The sequence below is a fragment of the Rhinopithecus bieti genome, unplaced genomic scaffold (genome assembly GCF_001698545.2).
Source record: "Rhinopithecus bieti isolate Rb0 unplaced genomic scaffold, ASM169854v2 scaffold_17429, whole genome shotgun sequence".
Lineage (NCBI taxonomy): Eukaryota > Metazoa > Chordata > Mammalia > Primates > Cercopithecidae > Rhinopithecus > Rhinopithecus bieti.
The window spans coordinates 811,011-836,425 of NW_016808905.1; the positions used below are offsets into that span (position 1 = coordinate 811,011).

The 25,415-nt window shown below is 40.5% G+C and overlaps 1 protein-coding gene across 1 annotated transcript in view; it reads right to left on the reverse strand.

The window, feature by feature from the left end:
* DYNC1LI1 (dynein cytoplasmic 1 light intermediate chain 1) overlaps window positions 1-25,415 on the reverse strand; it is a 50,597-nt gene that overhangs the window by 10,268 nt on the left and 14,914 nt on the right. Inside the window, exons 3-6 of the mRNA XM_017887689.1 lie at window positions 11,346-11,462; window positions 10,371-10,601; window positions 5,993-6,162; window positions 2,164-2,257 (exon numbers count right to left, since the gene is read on the reverse strand). Coding sequence (XP_017743178.1) covers window positions 2,164-2,257; window positions 5,993-6,162; window positions 10,371-10,601; window positions 11,346-11,462 — 612 coding nt within the window. The remainder of the gene's footprint in view (window positions 1-2,163; window positions 2,258-5,992; window positions 6,163-10,370; window positions 10,602-11,345; window positions 11,463-25,415) is intronic.

Genomic DNA, 25,415 nt, shown 5'->3' on the forward strand with positions numbered 1-25,415 from the left:
TTTTTTTTTTTTTTTTTTTTTTTTTGAGACAGAGTCTCGCTCTGTTGCCCAGGCTGGAGTGCGGTGGCCAGATGCCGGCTCACTGCAAGCTCTGCCTCCCGGGTTTACGCCATTCTCCTGCCTCAGCCTCCCGAGTAGCTGGGACTACAGGCGCCCGCCACCTCGCCCGGCTAGTTTTTTTGTATTTTTAGTAGAGACGGGGTTTCACCATGTTAGCCAGGATGGTCTCGATCTCCTGACCTCGTGATCCGCCCGTCTCGGCCTCCCAAAGTGCTGGGATTACAGGCTTGAGCCACCGCGCCTGGCCTCAGTCTAACTTCTTAACTGGGATACTCATATTTTCTGGGACATGACCTGAGGCTTATGAACCTAAAAGCAGTATTGCTAAATACAACTGACTAAACTTACTTTGATATGAAACTTTAACACGGTAGAGACAAACATAATCTTAGGGAAAAGTTTAACTGTATGAACTTTGCATTAATGACCTTCCCCACAACGAAAACCAAATTACGGTAATTTGGAAGATTTCTGTAACTGAAAAACTTACATTGCAATTAAAACTTTAATAAAAGTGATTTTGAACTGTCACTGTCTGTCACTGATAAATACATACCTCACTATTTTGAGATGACTTCTCACATTCTGTAATCTTTTAAAATCAACTGGCTCTAATGGTCTCTAATTATTTTGGTAGAAACCTTCCTTTCCGATTACATTTCTGTATTTACATTACTATTATTGTTATTTTTTTGATGGAGTCTTGCTCTGTCACCCAGGCTGGAGTACAGTGGCATGATCTCTGCTCACTGTAAGCTCTGCCTCCCAGGTTCACACCATTCTCCTGCCTCAGCCTCCCGAGTAGCTGGGACTACAGGTGCCCACCACCTCACCCAGCTAATTTTTTGCATTTTTAGTAGAGACAGGGTTTCACCATGTTAGCCAGGATGGTCTCGATCTCCTGACCTCGTGATCTGCCCACCTCGGCCTCCCAAAGTGCTGGGATTACAGGCATGAGCCACCGCGCCTGGCCCTGTATTTACATTTTTAAGTATAGCATTAAATAAATGATTGAAGAGACTGTTTATTCTCAAATTTTCTAATCCCTAAAGATAACATTAAAAAAGGGCTATAGATACCTACACTACAATTACTCCCACTTTTTATTTTATTTCTGAAGACATTATGGTAGACTAGTATCCTTTAACTCAACCAACTTAGCCATTTGGTGACAAAAGAGGCCCATAAAGAGAAAGAACAGAAGGGAAAACGGGAAAGGGAAACTATCAGTGTCAAGTGATCTTACTCAGGCTTTCTATAAGTGGTCTTTAAATTAAATGCCCACTAATGAAAATGATTTATAAATTGTAGACACTATAAACATGTGTGTATTACTCATTACTATCTATTCCTAATATCATTTCATTACGTTTCAGACTCAAAAGCTTTGGCTGGGGAATGCAACTGCAAAATATCTGATCCAAGAGGGTTGGTGAGTTTACTCTTCAGTGTATTCAAGGTGTTAACTAAGTTTTCAACAGTAAAGTCTCTAAAAAGTATTCACTGTTAACTTTCATTTTCTCCCTCTTTTAGATGTAATTATTACTCACTGGCTTACCTAATCCTTGCAATCTAGATTAACAAGACTTTCTATGATAGATTTTTCAGGAAGGTTTCTAAAGTATAGATGATTCTCCAGCCTCCCTTTGGAATACTCTAATCCAGTATGTCTAGATAGGCAGAGCCAGATTTTGAAACCACTGTTAGGCTATATGTGGAGAAGATGACAACACACTAAATAAATTACAAATGAAAACACAAAAAACGTAATATTGATTTTGCCCTACCACCCACCAACAAATACAGTTTTTAAATCAGATCTGTTCATACAGCTTACTAGACTTTTCCGCATACAACTGGTAATTATTTTTCTTAAGCATACTTTAAACACAGCAAATAAAAGTAATATACTTCAATATTTGCTTTTCTATCTCGAAATATCCAAATATAAATAATTTGGGAATTAAAATGAAATTTCCAACCAGAGGCAGAAGGAGAATGTTTACAGAATTTCTCAAGTCCATCAATTTAATTCTTTTAACTTTAAAAAACAAAAAAAGGTAAAGTGGTACACTGAATCGATAAATGTATTTAAAAGGATACACTGTAAACAAAACTTCCGGATATGTGACTGAATAAAATCAATATGTTCATCTCTGTAGTCATGTTCTTTCTCCAATACACTAATGGCATCACACTGTTAAGTTAAAATAATTAAAATACATTTAAAATAATCAAAACTAAATATAGTAATTTAAACAGTTCAATTCTGGATAGGGGAACATCATAAAAGTACCACTCTGATATGGTAAATGAACAGCAGGACACAGAATACCAAGTACTCTATGAACTTTTAGTTGGAGGGACTAATGGATAATTTTATCTTTTTAAAAAGCATTAACTTCTATGTTGACGTTCTGGTCAGAACACCAAAGAGAAAGTTTTAGTACATAAGGGAGGGAAGAATAACAAGCCTAGCGTGTTCTAAGAAATCATACTTGTTAACTCAACTACTTATATAACCTGGAACAAAGTTTTAAAAGATCTAACATCCATTTTAGTTTTATAAAACACTTCTGCATATCCAGGGAGTCTCTACTTCTCACCATTTCTTCTTTGCTCCTGTGTTTATCTGATAATTCTCAAGTGACCTTAATTTCTTTTCTGGTGCTTTTATTCACTCTTATTACAATCTCACTAATAACAAAATAAGGAAATTACAACTGATTTTTGAAATGTCACCCGTACAATCAATGAGACAATCCTGAATGCTGCTTGCTACAGAAAAATGCTAAGAAAATACAAAGAAGTCATGTTCAAACATCACAACATCCAAATAATTTCACCAAAACACTTCTGAATTGAAGGCGTAAAATATAAAAACAAACATTTAATAATGGTCATTACACCCAATATTAGTTTCGGGTTAAATTTGCTATGTATTTTTTTGTTACATATATATATATACCCACACACACTATATATATATACACACACACACACATATATATATACATAAAATAAATTAACAACAACCAAAAAAAACCTAACAGGGTGCAGTGGTATGCACTTGTACTACTTTGGAGGGGGAGGGGGGAGGATTGAGCCTAGGAGTTCAAGGCTAGCTGGGTAACATAGCAAAACTCTCCATAAAGATGAAAATAAAAACATATATACGGCACAGAACAGAGTCTCATTACATAATTATAACGAGCATTTCATTGTCCATTTTATCAAATACAGTGATTTCAAATGATTAAAACTAATTGTTATACTTTGACCTAATGACACTTTTGGAAAGGCATGGTGGTTTAGTATTAAATAAAAATATTTTAAGGCTGGGTGCGGTGGCTCACGCCTGTAATTCCAGCACTTTGGGAGGCCGAGGCGGGCGGATCACAAGGTCAGGAGATCGACACCATCCTGGCTAACACGGTGAAACCCCATCTCTACTAAAAATACAAAAAAACTAGCAGGGCGTGGTGGTGGGGGCTGTAGTCTCAGCTACTCGGGAGGCTGAGGCAGGAGAATGGCATGAACCCGGGAGGTGGAGCTTGCCGTGAGCCAAGATGGCGCCACTGCACTCCAGCCTGGGCGACTGAGCAAGATTCCATATCAAAAATAAAATAAAATAAAAATATTTTAACTGAAATCAGAGGATCTGGACTTAAGACAAGAAACTTAGTCTCTCTGAAATCTCCATTTCTGGAGTCTTTAAACTGATGGCGTTGAACCACCATACTTCTCTCCCTTTGGAAACACACATTTCCCAATACCCCTAACACATTTTAAAAGTTCATAAACTGAAATACATCCAATAGTGTCTTAGATTTTATGAAATACAGTAGATGATCTCTTCTGGTGTGAAAATGTTATGACTCTATGACTCACTTGATACTGATTCCGAACCCTTTAAGCTTAACATTTTTCTTTTGGAAAATAAGACTGCTTTTCAAAAGGCAAGTAGTGCTGTAAAATGGAACCAACTTCCAGGAAACAAACAGCTCTTCACCAACCAAAACAAAATAAAAAACAAATCACATAGAAGGATTTCAGTGTGAGATTTTAAGACACTGTTTTACAGAAAAGGTGTACGTGACAACTATACCAGAACCACCACTTGAAATCAGATGGCAGATTTTTAACTTAATTATTTTAAATGCTGTCACACCATTCCTTTGTTATGGATCATTTTTGTAGTAAAGTAAAACCTAAGGTAGGTTTTAAATATTTTAATCAATTTTACTCCAACAATGAATAAATTCTATACCCTCTTTTAATTTTATATGTGCAAATTTTACATATTAAAAAGCATTAATTTCAGGTCTGAAAAGGACTTACGTTCTGTCATTTTCTTAACTATTCCATGACTTACAAACAGGAAAAATACACACTCAGGACCAAGCGGGGAGAACATGAACTTGATCTATTATTATTATTATTATTATTATTATTATTATTATTATTATTCGAGACAGAGTCTCACTCTGTCACCCAGGCTGGAGTGCAGTGGTACGATCTCAGCCCACTGCAAGCTCTGCCTCCCAGGTTCACACCATTCTGCCTCAGTCTCCCGAGTAGCTGGCACTACAGGCGCCCGCCACCACGCCTAGCTAATTTTTTGTATTTTTAGTAGAGATGGGGTTTCACTATGTTAGCCAGGATGGTCTCAATCTCCTGACCTCATGATCCGCCCGCCTCAGCCTCCCAAAGTGCTGGGATTACAGGCGTGAGCCACCGCGCCCGGCTGATCTATTAAGTATTTTTTAATTAATTAATTATTTATTTTTGATACAGAGTCTCGCTCTGTCGCCCAGGTTGGAGTGCAGTGGCACGATCTCGGTTCACTGCAAGCTCCGCCTTCCCAGGTTCATGCCATTCTCCTGCTTCAGCCTCCCGAGCAGCTGGGACTACAGGCACCCGCCACCACACCCAGCTAATTTTTTTGTATTTTTTTTAGTAGAGGAGGGGTTTCACCGTTTTAGCCAGGATGGTCTCCATCTCCTGACCTCATGATCCACCCGCCTCAGCCTCCCAAAGTGCTGGGATTACAGGCTTGAGCCACCACGCCTGGCCTTCTATTAATTATTTTTAAAGGAAACTTAATTTTATTACAAAACATATACAGTGAAATAACCAATAATATAATTTTGATAATAGTGATCCTATCAGAACTTTTTTAAAAACCAGAAACACTTGATAACTGCATGTCAACTTCATATAATGAGCACTGCTACATGTTTAAAAGTCTATTTTAAGTACATAATCCTCTGATATTAGAGAACATATAAAAATTCAATGTTGAGGCTGGGCACAGTGGCTCACACCTGTAATCCCAGCACTTCGGGAGGCCAAGGTGGGTGGATCACCCGAGGTCAAGAGTTTGAGACCAGCCTGGCCAACGTGGTGAAAGCCCATCTCTACTAAAAATACAAAAAATTAGCTGGGAGTGGTGGTGGGCACCTGTAATCCCAGCTACTGGGGAGGCTGAGGCAGAAGACTGCTTGAACCTGGGAAGTGGAGGTTGCAGTGAGCCAAGATTGTGCCATTGTGCTCCAGCCTGGGCAACAAGGGCAAAATTCCGTCTCAAAAAAAAAAATGTTGAAAAACAAGTTTATAAAAACCAATAAACTATCATTTTACCTGTAATTATTTCTATTAAACTGACTGATCATACAATGAAGTTCAATGGGAATTATGAAAATGAGATTCAATCATGAGGATTTGAAATAACATTTTCTTTGACAGAAACTATAATTAAGACCACAAAAGCAACATGTTAATATCATTCAATACTTTAAACTATTATTTGTTTGTTAACAAAAAATCATCTAGGAGAACTAATGTGTTAACTCCAAAAAAACCTGGAAAACAAAACAGTTGTTCATCCTCAGTGAATATCAGTAGTAGAATCCCTAGGAAGCAAACTAACCTTTGTGCAAACTACTAGTACTGGAATGCCCAAGTTATGTGTAAGTGTATCCGCACCCAGAGGTAAAACTACACTGTCATCTTTGTCCTCTTGTGACGCAGTATTTCTTCTCTGGGGAGAAGCTGGGAAGTCTTCTCCTGGTTCTACATATTCTTGGAAGTCTCTAATCACTGAAAATCAAATAAACACAATTTAGAAATTGCTTTATTTCAGCAGGTAACTTTTCTTGCCATAATTTAAAGATAAAATTTACTCCAATTTATACTTAGTCTTGTATAAGAGAAAAAACAAAAAGGGTTTGAGAAACCTATTTCAAAGAGAATATACAAACAACGAACCCACATTAATAATTAGGAGGCAGAATACTACTACTGCATGGGATGGCTCTACAAAGTAGGGTTCTATCTAGACCTGGCTCAATTTATGCAAACTATTTTGGTCAAGTCACAATTAGTTTTGTCTCTCTACCTTCTCTAATTCACAAAAGGCACTATACGGATAAAAGAAAAATAAATGTGGGAGAAAAAAATCCCACAACTTAAAAGATAGTCTAGATGATTTTCTAATACTAACCCCTTTCACTAAACCCTTTACTCAGGTCTCTCCTTTTTTACCTAGGCTCAATCTTGGTCCATGCTCATTCTGTAACCCTTGTACAACCTGATGAAATATTACCAGTGCCAATCAGCTTTTAGGAGTTATTTGCAAGGTTGTCAAAACTGTCACTAAAAAATATAAAGTAAATGTGAACATAACGAGAGACTTGAAAATGTATGTTTGGACTCAGTAATTATTCTCCTAGGAATTCTCAAGGGCACAATCAGTCATGCACACACAGGGATCTCCATATAACTCTTTTCTTCATGTTTAAAAGCAAAACACATTTGGAAACAAACTGTCCATAGAATAGGATTAAAATGGTATATGAGAAAAAATTATACACAACTATAAAATGTCAAGTTTTCAAAGAATATTTAACGTTGTAGGAAATAGTAACATTAAAAGAGATATAAATAAAGCCAAAGTATGATTCCAGCTTAGAAATAAAAATACTGGGCCGGGCGCGGTGGCTCAAGCCTGTAGTCCCAGCACTTTGGGAGGCCAAGACGGGTGGATCACGAGGTCAGGAGATCGAGACCATCCTGGCTAACACGGTGAAACCGTCTCTACTAAAAATACAAAAAAAAACTAGCCGACTAAGCCGGGCGAGGTGGGCGGGCGCCCTTGTAGTACCGCAGCTAAATCCGGAGGCTGAGCAGGAGAATGGTGTAAACCCGGGAGCCGGAGCTTGCAGTGAGCTGAGATCCGGCCCACTGCACTGCAGCCTGGGAGAGCAGAGCCAGATCGCGTTCAAAAAAAAAAAAAAAAAAAAAAAAAAAAAAAAAAGAAATAAAAATACTGGGGAAAATACACAAAAGTTTGATTTACTGATTTATTTTGAGACAGGGTCTTGCTCTGTCACCCATGCTGGAGTGCAATGGTGCAATCATGGCTCACTATAGCCCTAACCCAAGTGATCTTCTAGCTCAACCTCCTGAGTAGCTACAGGCATGTGCCACCACACCTGGCTAACTTTTTATTTTTGTAGAGACTGGGGTCTCACTATGTTGTCCAGGCTGGTCTCGAACTCTGGGCTCAAGCAATCCTCCCACCTCAGCATACCAAAGGGTTGGGATAACAGGGGTGAGCCACTGTGACTGGCTATTTTCTTTTTCTCTTTGTTTTTTGAGATGGAGTCTCACTGTGTCATCAGGCTGGAGTGCAGTGGTGCAACCTCGGCTCACTGCAACCCCCACCTCCTGCGTTCAAGTGATTCTCCTGCCTCAGTCTCCCAACGGACTGGGACTACAGGTGCCCACCACCACGCCCAGCTCATTTTTGTATTTTTAGAAGAGACAGGGTTTCACCATATCGGCCAGGCCAGTCTTGAACTCCTGACCTTGTGATCCGCCTGCCTTGGCCTCCCAAAGTGTTGGGATTATAGGCGTAGCCACTGCGCCCAGCCCTATTTTCAATTTTCAAAAAACAAAGAATGTACATTACTTACTTAGAAAAAAAATGTGTCTTTTCTCTTAAAGTAATTATGAGCCAGATCTTTGGATCGTGAAGACTGACTCATATGGAGGAAAACTGTTCTGAATTTACATGGGGTCAAGGAATAGGGAATCCCGAACAGTTGGGCACCGTTCCCTCCAGAAACACAGGGGTCTGTATTTATCCTTAGCAGCCCTGGTGACTACCACCCTTAAGATCAGAGGCTGTAATCTAACAGTGGCTCCCAAATTTTATCATGCACCAGAATCACTTCAAAGGCTTGTTAAATCCCAGATTACTGTTTCCACCCTCAAGAGTTTCTAATTCAGTGGTCCAGGATGGGGAGTGAAAAATGTGTATTTTTAACATGTTCCCAGCTATACTGACACTAGTGCTGCTGGTCCAGGGAACCACAGTTGAACAACTACTACTCTAGGATAAATCTAGACTTAGGGAAGAACAACAACAAAAACTCCACAGGCAATAGTAAACAAACAAACAAACAAACAAAAAATTAAAAGTATTTAGACATCTCTTTCAATGATTTAGTATATACAAGTTTTACTGTTTTCTTACACATAAATTCCAGCAAGCTGTCAATTTCTCTTTAAAAGTTACTGTCAGTAAATAACAACAAAGGAGGTCATCTATGTATTTCCTTTTTTTTTTTTTTTGAGACCGAGTCTTGCTCTGTCACCCAGGCTGGAGTGCAGTGGTGCAATCTCAACTTCCTGGGTTCAAGCAATTCTCTGCCTCAGCCTCCCAGGTAGCTGGGATTACAGGTGCCTGCCACCATGCTGGGCTATTTTTTTTTTTTTTTTTTTTTTTTTTTTTTTTTGTGGGGAAAGGGGTTTCCCCATCTTGGCCAGGCTGGTCTTAAACTTCTGACCTCATGATCCACCTGCTTCAGTCTCCCAAAGTGCTGGGATTACAGGTGTGAGCCGCCACGCCTGGTCCATCTATGTATTTTCTTATGCAAAGCATGATATTGGCAAATGAAGAACTCTAAGTGACATTAAAAAATATTAGAGGCAGCTGAATGTGGTGGCTCATGCCTGTAATCCCTGCACTTTGGGGGTCTGAGCAAGGTGGATTGCTTGAGCTCAGGAGTTCAAGACCAGCCTGGGCAACATGGCAAAACCCTATGTCTACAAAAAATAAAAAAATTAGCCAGGCATGGTGGTACGTGCCTGTTTCATTTCTTCAGGAGGGATTTTCAGTTTGTCAACATGTTCTCTAACAACACTTGCCCATTTCTGTAAAGAATCCCAGCTACTCCGGAGGCTGAGGTGGCGGGATGGCTTGAGCCTGGGGGGCAGAGGTTGCAGTGAGCCAAGATTGTGCCACTGCACTTCAGCCTGGGCAACAGTGTGGGACCCTTACTCAAAAATTTAAAAAAAGTAAATAAAAAATGTTACTGGCTTACAACCTGTTAGAAATGACTCATATAATTTTCATAATTCCCATGAAAATCTCCAATTCACATGAGCATGTATAAAATATGTACTTTGTAAATCATAAAACCATTTTAATATCTTTATATGTATACTGTCAACATCTTTCTAGGCATATTTCATTTTGACAAGGTCAGTAAGATTACTAATTAAAAAATGAAACTGCTGAAAATGAGCAGCTGAAGAAAGATTCAATTTTTTCACCCTGCAAAGCTACTTTCCTAAATGAACTCAACACACAGCTTTTTGGCAAGAAGAAAACGCATCTCTACTAAACAGTTTACCATTGTGTCTTATGTTTCTAATTTGAAACTATATTAAAACCTAGCACATCATCTAAACAGAATTTTAAAACAGTAGTTACAAGCCAGGCCGGTGACTCACGCCTGTAATCCCAGCACTCTGCAAGGCCGACGGGGGTGGATCATGAGGTCAGGAGTGCAAGACCAGCCTAGCCAATATGGTGAAACCCCGTCTCTACTAAAAATACAAAAATTAGCAGGGCACGGTGGCAGGCGCCTGTAATACCAGCTACTCAGGAGGCTGAGGGAGGAGAATAGCTTAAACCCAGGAGGCAGAGGTTGCAGTGAGCCAAGATGTTTAAAAGTATCATATACGAATCCCAATCCTAAATTAATAAAAGTATGCCTAAACATAGCTATTTCTTGACCAGCATGACATCACAGAACTTCTAGTAAAAAATTACACACTAAAAAAAAAAAAATCAAAGACTAAGCCTGGGTGACAGAACAAGATTCTGTCTCAAAAAAAAAAGTACTTACAAGATGCTTACTTCATTAAACCTTTTCATAGTCAAAAATTTCTAATGATTAAAGTCAGCCAAGACATTTTGTTTTTGAAACCTACATTACTATTTCTAGACTACTTACACTTTTGCTCCATTTGTTTCATTTCTTCAGGAGGGATTTTCAGTTTGTCAACATGTTCTCTAACAACACTTGCCCATTTCTGTAAAGAATCCAAAGCAGTCCAAGGCTTTGACATGTCAACAACCAGCATAACTAGAGTATCCTTCAGAGATACGGCATCCAGTGAAAATTTAAGGAGGCCTTTGTGATACAGGTCTCCATCTAAGATCCATACATTACATCTTGTTTGATCTACAACAGACAAAACAAAGTAACCAAGGCAAAAAGATTAAGTAATTTCATCATCCAACTAACAGTATCACTTGGTATTTTAGTGCATCTCCACAGGAGATGTGCTATTGGCTTTGACAAAATTCAACAATTTAGGCCATCTACCAATTTATTTAAAGGTCTAAAATGACTTAACCGCCAGTACAGTTCAACTATTTAGGCCATCTGCTAACTTATCTAAAGGCCTAAAATGACTTCACTGTAGCATCCTCTACTTCATATTTCTTAATCTAAAACCAGAGGATGCATAACTTGTTTATGTTTTTACCATCAGCAGATAGAGATATGCATACCAAGGTATTATATACAAAAATGAGAAGGCAAGTGATCTACAGAAGAAAAAATAGCTGATAGATAAAAACTGAGTAGATAATATTTTTATCAGAAAATTAGAAGGTGAAATGTGAGTCAACAAAACAATCACTATCTGAGGGAAGATGAGCTGAAAAATTGAGATTCTTCAAGTATGACAGGAAAGAAGTATCTGCACACCAGGATAGCTTAAGATGCTTAAAAGCATATACGAATCCCAATCCCAAATTAATAAAAGTATGCCTAAACATAGCTATTTCTTGACCAGCATGACATCACAGAACTTCTAGTAAAAAATTACACACTAAAAAAAAAAGAAAAATCAAAGACTAACGTGAATGGCAGTGCACCTCACAATAGACTTCAGAAATTTATGTTACAAATGACACTCACCATCCCTGTCTTCATCATGCACATTTAAGTACAAATATTCCAGTCCTCTTCCTTTCTTATACTCCTCTATTCCCTGAATTTTTCTTATTAAGCTTGTTTTTCCGGCTCCATCTTCACCTAGATATAAAAAAAAAGGATACATCTTATAAATTACAACACGGATTACTTAAGGATGCTTTCTAGTACCAAGTGAAAGACCCAGCTGGAACTAGCTTCAACCAAAAAGGCAATTTGATGAAATATAATGGAGCAGCTACAGTATCAAAGATGCAGACTTGGCTGGGCATAGTGGTTCACACCTATAATCCCAGCACTTTGGGAGGCTGAGGCAGGCGTATCACCTGAGGTCAGGAGTTCAAGAACAGCCTGGCCAACATGATGAAATCCCATCTCTACTAAGTAGAAAAATTAGTTAGGCATGGTGGCGCACGCCTGTAATTCCAGCTGCTCAGGAGGCTGAGGCAGAAGAATTGCTTGAACCTGGGAGGCAAATGTTGCAGTGAGCCAAGATTGTGCCACTGTACTCCAGGCTGGGCAACAGAGTGAGACTCTGTCTGAAGGAAAAAAAAAAAGAGATAAAGATGAAGACTCCATCACGACCAGGATTCTCTCTCCCAGTCTTGTTAAATCTTGTCCTATCCTATTGCAAATGACTTCCTCTATGGATAATTTTCAGGAGATGAGAAGGTAAAGTGAAACACCTTAGGTTTCAGGAATTTCCACTCTCATGTCATCCCAGTTCAATCTACAAGGAACAAAAGACTCTTACTCTTGGCTTTCAGTCTGAAGAACCTCAGTTAAAGACTCTTAATTGGCCCAGTTTGAGTTATATTTCCACCTAAGGGCCAATCAACAGGGATGGATGGTACATCAATCAGTTCCCTATACATCAGGACAGGGAACTGTGACCCCTACCAGAACCACGAAGCCATAATAAATACATAGCAGGAGAGATGGGGAGAAAATGGGGATAAAAAGTTGGGCAAGAAAAAGTGTAGGGGAATGTACAACAGACAAAATTAAAATAGACTTACAAGTGTTAATGGCAGAAAATCACGTGATTTAAACTTGACACAAGTATTTTTTAAAAAATGTTTAAAACTAGGCTAACTAGGCCAGGCGCAGTGGCTCACGCCTGTAATCCTAGCACTTTGGGAGGCCAAGGCAGGTGGATCACGAGGTCAGGAGTTCGAGATCAGCCTTGCAGCATGATGAAACCCCATCTCTACTAAAAATACAAAAAATTAGCCGGGCACAGTGGCGTGCACCTGTAATCCCAGCCACTCAGGAGGCTGCGGCAGGAGAACTGCTTGAATCCAGGAGGTGGAGGTTGCAGTGAGCCAAGATCGCGCCACTGCACTCCAGCCTGGGTGACAGAGCGAGGCTCCATCTCAAAACAAAACAAAACTAGGCTAGCTGTTCAATGTTTTGGTGAGTGCGTTTTTATATTGTGAGTATTTAAATGCTACTTATATCTTACTGTTCATGGACTTACTAGAATCATAGTAATAGTATTTATAGATATAAAACTGGAGTCGCTTGGATCTAAGGACTTATTCCTGGAGATCTATGAGTTCTCTGAGAATTTTAAAATTGTCTTCATTTTCATGTTAAGCTAAAAGAAAAATACGTCTTAGGTCTTTGTATCTGAATGCTGCCACAAGATTGCAGTGCCCACCTCTGCAATGGTGTTTATAATCCTGCTGGGGCCAAGGTGAAGCCAAGTGAAGCAGACAGAACAGAAGAGAGAGTCAACACACAGGCACGCCAAATTCAAAGTATCCCAGAGCAGTCAATTCCATATTCAATTGCACTGGGCAGACTGGTTCTTTTTATGAAGCATTTTCTAATACTTCATAGTAATAACTGTACCTTTACATAGGCAATAAAAAAGATGACAGTAAGAAATCCAAAGTAAATATATTAAAGAGAATATCTGTACTCCCAATGTTCACTGCAGCATTATTCACAATAGCCAAGATATGGTATCAACCTAATTGTCCATCAACTCCATCAACAAATGAATAGATAAGGAAAATCTGCTATGTGTATGCGTGTATATGTACATATGTATATGTACATATAATATATACACACATATATATTATACACACACATACCCAAAATGCAATACTATTTAGCCTCAAAGAAGGAAAGAATTTCCATGATATGCAACAATATGAATGAACCTGGAAGGTTCTTCATTATGTTAAATCAGGGGGCCCCAACCCCCTGGGCTGTGGACCAGTACCAGTCTGTGGCCTGTTAGGAACCAGGCCACACGGCAGGAGGTGAACCAACAGCATTACCGCTGAGCTCCGCCTCCTGTCAGATCAGCAGCGCTGGCATTAGATTCCCATAGGAGCCCAAACCCTAATGTGAACTGCGCACAGTTGGGGATCAAGGCTGCATGCTGCTTAGGAGAATCTAACTAATGCCTGATGATCTGAGGTGAAAGAGTTTCATCCTGAAATGTCACCACCCAGTCCATGGAAAAACTGTCTTCCATGAAGTCAGTCTCTGGTGCCAAAAAGACTGGCGACTGCTGTGTCAAATGAAACAAGCCAGGCAACAAAAAGCAAATACTCCATTATTCCCTCATACGTACAACCTTAAAAAGTTGATCTTACAGAAGTTGAGAACACAATGGTAGTTACCAGGGACTGGGGCCATGGTGGAGGAGGGAGTTGGGGAGATAGATGTTGGTCAAAGGTTACAAAATTTCAGTTAGGAGGAATACCTTCAAGAGACCTATTGTACAACATGGCGACTATAGTTATTAACAATATACTGTATTGAAAAATGCCAAGAGATTAGATTTTAAGTGTTCTCACAACAATGACAACTATGTGAGGTAATATATATGTTAATTCGCTTAAGCCATTCCATAATGCACATATATATTCCAAAATTTCATGTCCTGTAAATACATACAATTTAACCTAATTTTAAAAAAGAATTTGACATTAAATTAGTATTTTTCAGTACTATCTTTACAATGTACCATTAAACTGGCCAATCAACAAAACAGATTAGGTTTAAAACAGTAATATCTATGATGACAATGATTCCCATAATGATCATGTTTAAAATGCTTAAAATGAAAATAGTAACCAGGAAAAAATAAAATATAAAAATATTTCTTTCTATTACTAAACCCAACACTGGCATTTAATTTCAGCAAAACATCAGTTGTTATATTAATGTTGCTAATTTGAATTTTATCAAGTTCTATAGTTTCTATGGCATTTAATTTATAAATACATTTAATTTATAATTTTGGGGTTTGGAGTTATTTGGGAACCCTAAGCCAAAAAAAAAAGGATATCTAGTTGCCTCAGTAGACACAAGCATTAGACTTTATATAATAAAAATAATTTAAATCACCATGTGAAGAGATCTATGAAGATCTTCTTTCAAAAGGAGCCTGAATCTGTTCTAGAACTAGGAAAAGAATCAAGATTTCTTAAAGTTTTTATTCTTATGACAGGCTACTTTCCTGAAAGAAATCCTCAAAGTTAAAATGATATCAACTTAATTTGGATTATCCCACAAAAACAATGTTTTGCACTGTAAGTAAAAACCTAGTGCCCAGCCTTACACAGAAGCTTATTGAACAACACAATGTTCAGTAAGTATTTTGTAAAGCATACACAGATCCATAAAATAAGCAGTAATCAGTTAAGTAAAACTACATATAATATGACCCAGGATTTATCTTATTTCTTTAATTCCCACTTTAAATGTTAGAAAATGAAAAGACACTAGTTTGATTGAGCCATTCCACAATGTACACACATTTCAAAACATATTGTACACAATATACACAATTTTGTCAGTTTTAAAAGTGAAAAGATAACTTCATAAGGGTAAAACTTGATGAGTTTATTTCAACTTATTTCTTAAAATATTAATATTTGAAATTACTTAAAGGTTTCCAAATAAAAAATACATAACTGCAGAAAATCTCACACATAAGCAAAAGAATAGAAACCATATTACCTAGAAATAATTATTGATAATTTGGTTATCTCTGATGGTGATATTATGGGTAATTTTTCAATAACAAGCTTGTGTCTTCCTTTTAATCTCTAAAGGTTTAAGTCAGTAGATTCAGAACAGATTTTGAGCCAAAATACGGTTGGCCAGGCACGGTGGCTCATGCCTGTAATCCCAGCACTTTGGGAGGCCGAGGCGGGTGGATCACCTGAGGTCAGGAGTTTGAGACTAGCCTGACCAGGATGGAGAAACCCCGTTTCTACTAAAAATACAAAATTAGCCAGGTATGGTGGTGCATGACTGTAATCCCACCTACTCAGGAGACTGAGGCAGGAGAATCGCTTAAACCAGGGAGGCGGAGGTTGCAGTGAGCTGAGATTGCACCCCAGCCTGGGCAACAAAAGCGAAACTCCATCTCAAAACAAACAAACAAAACTGTCAATGTAACTATATATGCTATTTTAAGCTCTTGCATCCATCACTAAGGCATGGCTGTTTCCTTTTTCTAAAGACTGAACACAAGTGGAAGGGTTCTCCTCCACTTATCATGAGATCAGAGTTTATTCCTCTCTGTGAATGTTGTCAATCATTCATTTCACTGGACGATTTAATAATTTTCTAACTATTAGAACTATCAGAATCACCTGCAGGATTTGTTATAAGGTATCAGAATCACCTGAGAAGTTTGTTAAAACACAGATTACTGGGGCCCACTCCTTTAGTTTCTAATCCAGTAAATATTGAGTGGGGCCTAAGAATGCATTTCTAACAAGTTTCCAGAGATGCTGATGCCACTGATACAGAGGCCACACTGAAAACCACTCCACGGCTGGATGTGGTGGCTCATGCCTGCAAACCCAGCACTTTGGGAGCCGAGGCAGAAATATCACTTGAGCCCAGGAGCTCAAGACCAGCCTGGGTGATCAAGTGAGATCCCATCTCTATCTGTTTTTAAATTAAAAAAAAATTTTTTTTTAACAGCAAATTAAAAAAGAAAGAAAGAAAACCACTGCATTAGACATTTATTACACTAAGCCATACACTAAGAATGTGAAGATCCTTATATCAAAATTGTTGTCCTCTAAGAGCTCATAAATTGGAAGGGGATAACAAATAGGAAACAGTTTCAAGATATTGTCATTAGGACTACACCAGAGATATGCAACAAATCAGGAAGTCAGCCCAGAGGGAAGAGCCTGGTTTTGCTTGGAAGTCAGAAGTCTTTGAAGAAAAGGTAACAATTAAGCCAAATCTTGTATGGTTAATGAACTATGGAGAGTTTGTCATTCCAGGAAATAAGAACACATGAGAAAACCATGTACAGAGACCCAGAAGCAAAGAAGTGTCCTTCTAGGAAGGACAAATAATTTGAATGCATGAAATTCAGGATGTGAAGGGGAAAGGAAACAAAAGGTGAAAACAAACAGAGGCCAGATCATGAAGGGCATCTTATGCCAGGCTGAGAAGGTCAGACTATTCTGAAGATGAGGAACCACTGGCACAGTTTAGGTACTTTAGAAAGACTACTATGGAAAAGTGTGGAAGAATGACTGACAAGAATAAGTTTAGGAGTAAAGAGACTGGACAATAAACTATTAATGGAGTCCTAGCAAAAAATGAGGTAGTTCTGAAAGGCTGTTTTGGTTGGGAGTTGGCAGAGAAAAGGCAGACACAGAAGTCAGAGAAGACTGCCTGGCTATAACTTCAGAAACACCATCCTCTTTTCCAGCTGCCTCTGAAGTGTTTGGTCCTAAGTCTTTTTGCAGACTGCTCTTCTATCCCTACCCAACATTTGTTACCTAGGGTTCGTTCCTCAGTCCTCTGCTATTCTCACTCTAAATGTAATTCCCAGAGACTCTGCAAATCCATGACTTCAATTCCACCTAAAATCTGGTGACACACAGACTTTCTTCAAGGATCAGCTTCTCCTGAACTGCTTACTAGTCATTACTACTGGATGTCAAATGAATACCTCACATTTCAATATGCACAAAGCATTATCATCATCTCGCCACTTCCCCCAAAACATTGACTTACATAATTAATATGAGTCCAACCTCAAAGCCTTTATATCCACTATTCCCTCCACCTAGAAAAAGTTCCTTCATATATCTGCATGCTGCCTAAACTCCTTTTTGCCTTCCCTCAAATATCACCTCCTCAGGTAGGCCTGCCTAACCACCTCCATTCATTCATTCCTTCTTATAAACAATCATTTACTATTCATTCATTCATTCATTTTAGAGACAGGTCTCACTCATTTACCTTTCTTCATTCATTCATTCATTTTTAAAACAAGGTCTTGCTATGTTGCCCAGGCTGGTCTCAAACTCCTGGCCTCAAGCATTCCTCCCACTTAGCCTCCCAAGCACTGGGATTACAAGCATGAGTCACTGAGACCTTTTCTTCCCCCATCTCATTTACAATTACAACCTCCCAACATTCTTTATTTCTTGTTTTATTTTTTTCCACTGAACATACTAAGTTACTATGTATTTTACTTAGTCTCCCCCAACCTCAAAAGCAAGCTCCAGAAAAACAGGCATTTCTATTTTGTTCACTGCTGCATCCCTAGTACCTAAAAAGTACATGTGACAAACGTGCCTATAAACTCTGCTCCTTTCACAGCAAAATGTATACTTCGTTGTTGTTGTTGAGATAGCGTCTCCCTCTCTTGCCAGGCTGGAGTGCAGGGGCGCAATCTTGGCTCACTGCAACCTCTGCCTCCCAGATTCAAGTAATTCTCCTGCCTCAGCCTCCTGAGTAGCTGGGACTAAAGGCACACGCCACCATGCCCAGCTAGTTTTTGTATTTTTAGTAGAGACGGGGTTTCACCATGTTGGCCAGAATCTCTTGACCTCGTGATCTGCCTGCCTCAGCTTCCCAAAGTGCTGGTAAGAGGTGACAATGTGCTCGCAGCCCTCACTCATCAGCACCTCCTCAGCATCGGCGTCCACTCTGGCGGCGCCCGAGGAGCCCTTCAGCCCACCACTGCACTGTGGGAGCCCCTCTCTGGGCTGGCCGAGGCTGGAGCCAGCTCCCTCTGCTTGTGGGGAGGTGTGGAGGGAGAGAAGCCGGGGGAACAGGGGCTGTGCGCGGAGCTCACAGGCCAGCAGTTGTGGTGGTTGCGCCAGATCCCCCAGCAGTGCCCGCCTGCCAGCGCTGTGCTCGAGTTCTCGCCAGGCCTCGGCTGCCTCCCTGCGGGGCAGGGCTCGGGACCTGCAGCCTACCATGCTCCAACCGCCCCCACACAGTGGGCTCCCTGGCAGTCAGAGCCTCCCTGACAAGCGCCGCCCCCTGCTCGGCAGAGCTCGGTCCCATCAACGGCCCAGGGGCTGAGGAGTGTGGGCACATAGTGCATGATGGGCGGGCAGCTTGGCCTGCAGCCCCGGTGGCAGATACACTGGGTGAAGCCAGCTGAGCTCCTCAGTCTAGTGGGGAACTTGGAGAACCTTTATGTCTAGGCAAACGGATTGTAAATGCACCAATCAGTACTCTGTATCTAGCTAACCTGGTGGGGACTTGGAGAACTTTTACGTCCAGCTAAAGGATTGTAAACACACCAATCAGCACTGTGTCTAGCTCAGGGTTTGTAAATACACCAATCAGCACTCTGTATCTAGCTAATCTAGTGGGGACTTGAAGAACTTTTCTGTCTAGCACTCTGTGTCTAGCTAAAGGATTGTAAACACACCAATCAACACTCTGCGTCTAGCTCAGGGTTTGTAAATATACCAATCAGTACTCTGTATCTAGCTAACCTAGTGGGGACTTGGAGAACTTTTATGTCTAGCTAGGGGATTGTAAATGCACCAATCAGCACTGTGTCTAGCTCAGGGACTATAAACACACCAATCAGCACTCTGTCAAAATGGACCAATCAGCTCTCTGTAAAATAGACTAACCAGCTCTCTGTAAAACAGACCAATCAGCTCTCTGTAAAATGGACCAATCAGCAGGATGTCGGTGGGGTGGGATAAGGGAATAAAAGCAGGCTGCCCCAGCCAGCAGTGGCAACCTGCTCTGGTCCCCTTCCACACTGTGGAAGCTTTGTTCTTTCGCTCTTTACAATAAATCTTGCTGCCGCTCACTCTTTGGGTCCACACCGCCTTTATGCGCTGTAACACTCACCAGGAAGATCTGCAGCTTCACTCCTGAAGCCAGCCAGACCACAAACCCACCAGGAAGAACGAGACCATGAACCCACCAGGAAGAACGAACAACTCCAGACATGCCGCCTTTAAGAGCTGTAATACCGCGAAGGTCTGTAGCTTCACCCGTCAGCGAGACCACGAACCCACCAGAAGGAAGAAGCTCCAGACACATCTGAACGTCTGAAGGAACAAACTCTGGACACACCATCTTTAAGAACTGTAACACTCACTGCAAGGGTCTGCGGCTTCATTCTTGAAGTCAGCGAGACCAAGAACCCACCAATTCCGGACATACTGGGATTACAAGCGTAAGCCACCACACCCAGCCTAAAATGTATACTTCTAAGCCTCCTACAGAGCAGCCACTGACACATCTTGTCTCAAACAACAAAAAGTGCTATTGGCTAGGCATGGACCTCAGCATTTTGGGAGGCCAAGGCAAGAGGATCACTTGAACCCAGGAGCTCAGGGCCAGTCTGGTCAAGATAGGGAGATCCTCTATCTACAAAAAAAAATAGAAAAATTGGCCAGGTGTGGTGGTGCACGCCTGTGGTCCCAGCTACTCAGAAGGCTGAGGTGGGAGGATAGCTCAGGCATGGGAGAATCAAGGCTGCAGTAAGCTGTGATCATGCCACTACACTCCAGCCTGGGAAGCAGAGTGAGACACTTATCTCAAAAACAAAAACAAAAAACCCAAACCAAACCACAAAAAAGTGCTATCAATTCAGTTGCAGCCAAAAATTGATCTAAGTTTCACAAATCCTTGAGTGCAGGATACAAATTTTGTCCCTTTACCTACTTTGAGAGTATTTTAAAACTATATTGTATATTTACGAGTTTGAAATGCAAAGGCCTGAAAACTAGGACAGAAAAGGATGAAGTCAACATGTTTCCATACACTAAAAATTAAAGACTAGAATTATGTCCCTTTGCCCATACCTTAGTCAAATGGAGCCACTAGTGGTTCCCACTTCCCTCTCTACAGAAGCAGCAAGCAGCATACAGCAGTGAACACTTAGAGTGCCTATCTGCAAGAGTATCCTGCCAACAATAACTAACACAACAACTCTGAGGGGCGTGATTATCTCCCATTTGGCAGGTAGGATACTGAGGCTCAGTTAAGTACCTTATCCAAGTTCACACAGGTAGGAAATGACAGCCCAGGTCTAAATTCATAGGAATTTAATGCCAAGGCACACTCTTTTAATACTCAACAGTGCTGATGTCTTTAGAGACCATTAAAGCAAGAGTGTTTGGGAGCCGTGGTGGCTCAGGGCTATTGTCCTGGTGCATAAGAGGGCAAGGCTAGGCATTTGAGGCCAGCCTGGGCAACACAGAAATCTCTAATCTATGTAACAACAACAACAACAACGACAACAAAGACTTTTTATATTTTGTATCATGACTCCCTGAAGAAAACAGTTATCTCCACTTCCAAGAGTCACCGCTATTTTCAGAAGAGAAAGAAAAATGAATTAATGCATTCTTCTGTGGACTTCCTCTGAGTGACAGGTGGATATGTTTCTAGTCTTGTGAATCTAACTTGAAGTACCAGAAGTTTGTTTTACTATGTTGATAGGTTTTTCTCTGCTAGAATTTTAAATGACAGCTATTCCTCTTAACATTCAGTACTTTGTAATGTGTTTTAAGTAAACTTTACAACATAAAATTTGAAAAAGGAAAGAGCATATGGTCAAATAAATGTAGTATGTTAAACATGGTAGTTTCAGATTATCTCCCCACCCTATGATTTCAAAATTTCTCACTTCTTGTAACAAATTAGAAATGGTCACATTGGCCGGGTGCGGTGGCTCAAGCCTGTAATCCCAGCACTTTGGGAGGCCGAGACGGGTGGATCACGAGGTCAGGAGATCGAGACCATCCGGGCTAACACGGTGAAACCCCGTCTCTACTAAAAAATACAAAAAACTAGCCGGGCGAGGTGGCGGGTGCCTGTGGTCCCAGCTGCTCGGGAGGCTGAGGCAGGAGAATGGCGTAAACCCGGGAGGCGGAGCTTGTAGTGAGCTGAGATCCGGCCACTGCACTCCAGCCTGGGAGACAGAGCGAGACTCCGTCTCAAAAAAAAAAAAAAAAAAAAAAAATGGTCACATTGAGAATAAATAACATTTCATAAACACAGCATTTTGGGGCTACAAGGAACTGTAATAAATCCCCTCTTCCTACAAATGGGGAAACTGAGGCCAAGGCTATAGTCATAAAGATTGGTGGTAGCAGAGAATATTCCATGCCTCCGAAGAGAAGTCAGGTCAACCTCTGCAAGGGTACAACTCCCTTTAGCTCTTAGGGTAAACAGAATAAGGAAAAAACAAAAACTTATTCCCAAGAATATTCTGACCACCTCACACAGTGCTTTGGCAGGAAGAAGGTTCTTTTTGTTTTGTTTTGGTTTTTTTTTTGAGACGGAGTCTCGCTCTGCCGCCCAGGCTGGAGTGCTGTGGCCAGATCTCAGCTCACTGCAAGCTCCGCCTCCCGGGTTCACGCCATTCTCCTGCCTCAGCCTCCCGAGTAGCTGGGACTACAGGCGTCTGCCACCTCGCCTGGCTAATTTTTTTGTATTTTTTAGTAGAGACGGGGTTTCACTGTGTTAGCCAGGATGGTCTCGATCTCCTGACCTCGTGATCCGCCCGTCTCGGCCTCCCAAAGTGCTGGGATTACAGGCTTGAGCCACCGAGCCCGGCCAGGAAGAAGGTTCTTAAAATGTTTCAGGAAGCATTTTATTTATTGAAACGAAATCTTTCTGGGAGCAAAATTTCTATCAACCACTCTTCCTCCTCTCTCATTTATCAACTTTAATAACATCTGGTAATTGAAATTTGTGACTTTTTTTTTTTTTTGAGTCTCACTTTGTCACCCAGGATGAAGTGCAATGGCGCATTCTTGGCTCACTGCAACCTCCGCCTCCCAGGTTAAAGCGATTCTCCTGCCTCAGACTCTCAAGCAGCTGGGACTACAGGCGCACGCCACCATGCCTGGCTACTTTTTGTGGTTTTAGTAGAGACGGGGTTTCACCATGTTGCCCAGGCGGTCTCGAACTCCTGGCCTCAAGTGATCCGCCCGCCTCAGCCTCCCAAAGTGCTGGGATTATGGCATGAGCCATCTCATCAGGTCCTGGTAATTGAAAATTGAACATTCGTATTTTATAAACATTTTAAGGCCATTTCTTCTTTTCATACATCTTAAGCTTCAATTCAAAATCCTCTTAAGACCCCTCAGGGGATTATGCAGCTTTCACTTTCTTTACACCTAAATGCAGTCTGACATGATTTGTCTTGATGGCAAATGCAACATTTGAAAACAGATCTGTTCTATAAAAGGTCTATAAAGCTAATGAAGACAAAGATTCTGTAAACGAAATCCCATTTTTTATCTCCTATTTTCCAGGAATCTGATCTGAGATATCTGCAAAGATGCAGTCTTGTTCTAGGGTTATACACATCTTCCAATTATATTGTTTGTTAAACTGTTTTTCTCTTTTTATGTCTTTAGGCACAAAGCTTAACACATGACCTCCTCCCAGTTCTCTTCTCCTCACTCTATTAACACACCACTTAAAAGTGAGCATTCAGTAAGTATATACCACCCCCCAATCCATTCCCATCCTGCAGCTGAGTAATCTTCCTGAACCAATCTCATTATGCCACTCTCCCTCTTAGGACCCTTCATCAAGGCATTCTAGTTAATGATACATATGCTGAAGTATTTAGAGGAAAGTGCACTGATATCTGCACTTACTTCAAAATGTATTTTTTAAAAAATGGGTAATAGAGCAGGACACATGACATAAAGCAAATGTAATTAAATGTTAATGGTAGAATCTAGGTTGAGATATATGAGTATTAACTGCAAAATCTCTTCAACTTTTCTGTATGTTTGGAATTTTCATAAGATGTGAGAAAAAAACCCATCGGGTCTTCCTACAGTTCTTACAGGTAAAGGGCAAAATGTAAAGGTCAACATTCTTACAAAAAGCTCCCTTATCTTTCCCGCCCATTGCTCACTGTGTCCCCTACCAACATGCTAGGCTCTGGACACACAATTTCTTTCAGGAACTTCTAGTCAGAGGCCTCATTCTCTCCCAACTCTACACCTTCACATATGCCATCACTTCTCTCTGGAATACTCTTCCCTTCCCCTCACCTGGGAGAACACTATCTTCTTCTGGTCTCGAGGAAGCTTTCTTTGACTCTTTCTTTGACTCCACGTGTTTGGTTAAGTGCCCTCTCTGTGCTCTGAATAGCCCACTGCAGACTTCTAGCACACTGTACTGCAGAGGGTCATCTTATACATGTGTTTCCTCCAGCAGTCTTTAAGTGTGTCAGGTCTGCCCCTCATTCAACAAAAAACAGTCAGCAAGATATGAAGTCTTTGCTTTTTAAGAAGATTGCTTGCTCACCAAAAACAGAAACTACATCTTATGTATAGCTCTTTCACCAACCTTCATGTTCTTTTTGTTGCTTTGTGGGTTTCTTGTTTCTTTGTTTTGAGACAGGGTCTCGTTCTGTCACCCAAGCTGGGGTAATGTGCAATTATGGCTCACTGCAGCCTCAACCTCCTGGGCTCAAGAAATCCCCCCACCTCAACTTGAGTAATCAGGACTACAGGGGTGTGCCACCATGCCTGGCTAATTTTTAAATTTTTTGTAGAGATGGGGTCTCCCTATGTTAACCAGGTTGGTCTTGAACTCAAGCAATCCTCCCACTTCAGTCTCCCAAAATGTTATGATTACAGTCATGAGCCAGGGCATCTGGCCCAAACTTTCCTATTTCTTGATTCCAACCAGAGTCTCTATTTTCATAATATACTTCATTTGTAACTGCTTTTCCTAGACATTTATCACAATCTATTAAAATCATTCATTACTCATATATATGAAACTCAAATGGCCACCTCTCATCAATAACAGATCAATTAATAGTGTAAGCTCATAATACATTCCTCCTTCACTAAACTTAGGAAAACTTTTTCTAGCCATTGGACCGAGGGTTGGTCCTTAGCTGCCTTGCCACAACCAAGCAGCACAATGTTTGAAGATACTAAAAACTCCATTATGAACCCTCTTCTCTTTATTCACCTATACAATTAGAAGGATAAAACATTTTTAAGTTCAGGATGCCTGTCCTTTGACATTGGTATGTTTAAAAATCATGCTTGGCTGGGCACAGTGGCTTAGGCCTGTAATCCCAACACTCTGGGAGGCCGAGGCAGGTGGATCACCTGAGGTCAGAAGTTTGAGACCAGCCTGGCCAACATGGTGAAACCCTAGCTCTACTAAAAATACAAAAAAAAAAAAAAAAAAAAAAATAGCTGGGCATGGTAGTGGGCACTTCGTAATCCCAGCTACTTGGGAGGCTGAGGCAGGAGAATCACTTGAATCAGGAGGCAGAGGTTGCAGTGAGTCGAGATTGTGCCACTTGCACTCCAGCCTGGGCAACGACAGCGAGACTCCGTCTCAAAAAAATAAATAAATAAAAACTGATGTAAACTGATGTAAAGCAGGTACTGTCATAAATGTAAACTGATGTAAAGCAGGTACTGTCATTTTAATTAATCTATGTTTAATAGCTTTTCCTTCTGAACTTTGCAAAGCCTTCTTGGTAAACACATTGCAAAGCATTCTGTGGGAGGTTCAGCCTCCTTGTGTGTACTGTACTGTGCAGACATGAAAAAATAAACCCGTTTACTGTGTGCGTGTAAATAGGCTGGTCATCAGGCCATTTTCAGCCAATAGTCACATCCAGTGCAATTTTGCACCGAACACTTAAGGGTATGGTTTGTAAGTATGATCTGTAAAATAACTGGGATGAATTCCCATGTATACCTGTGTAAATAGATTTGTTAACTGAAATATACTTTAAGAAAAGATAAAATCTGTAAATAAACTGATTTATAAATTAAA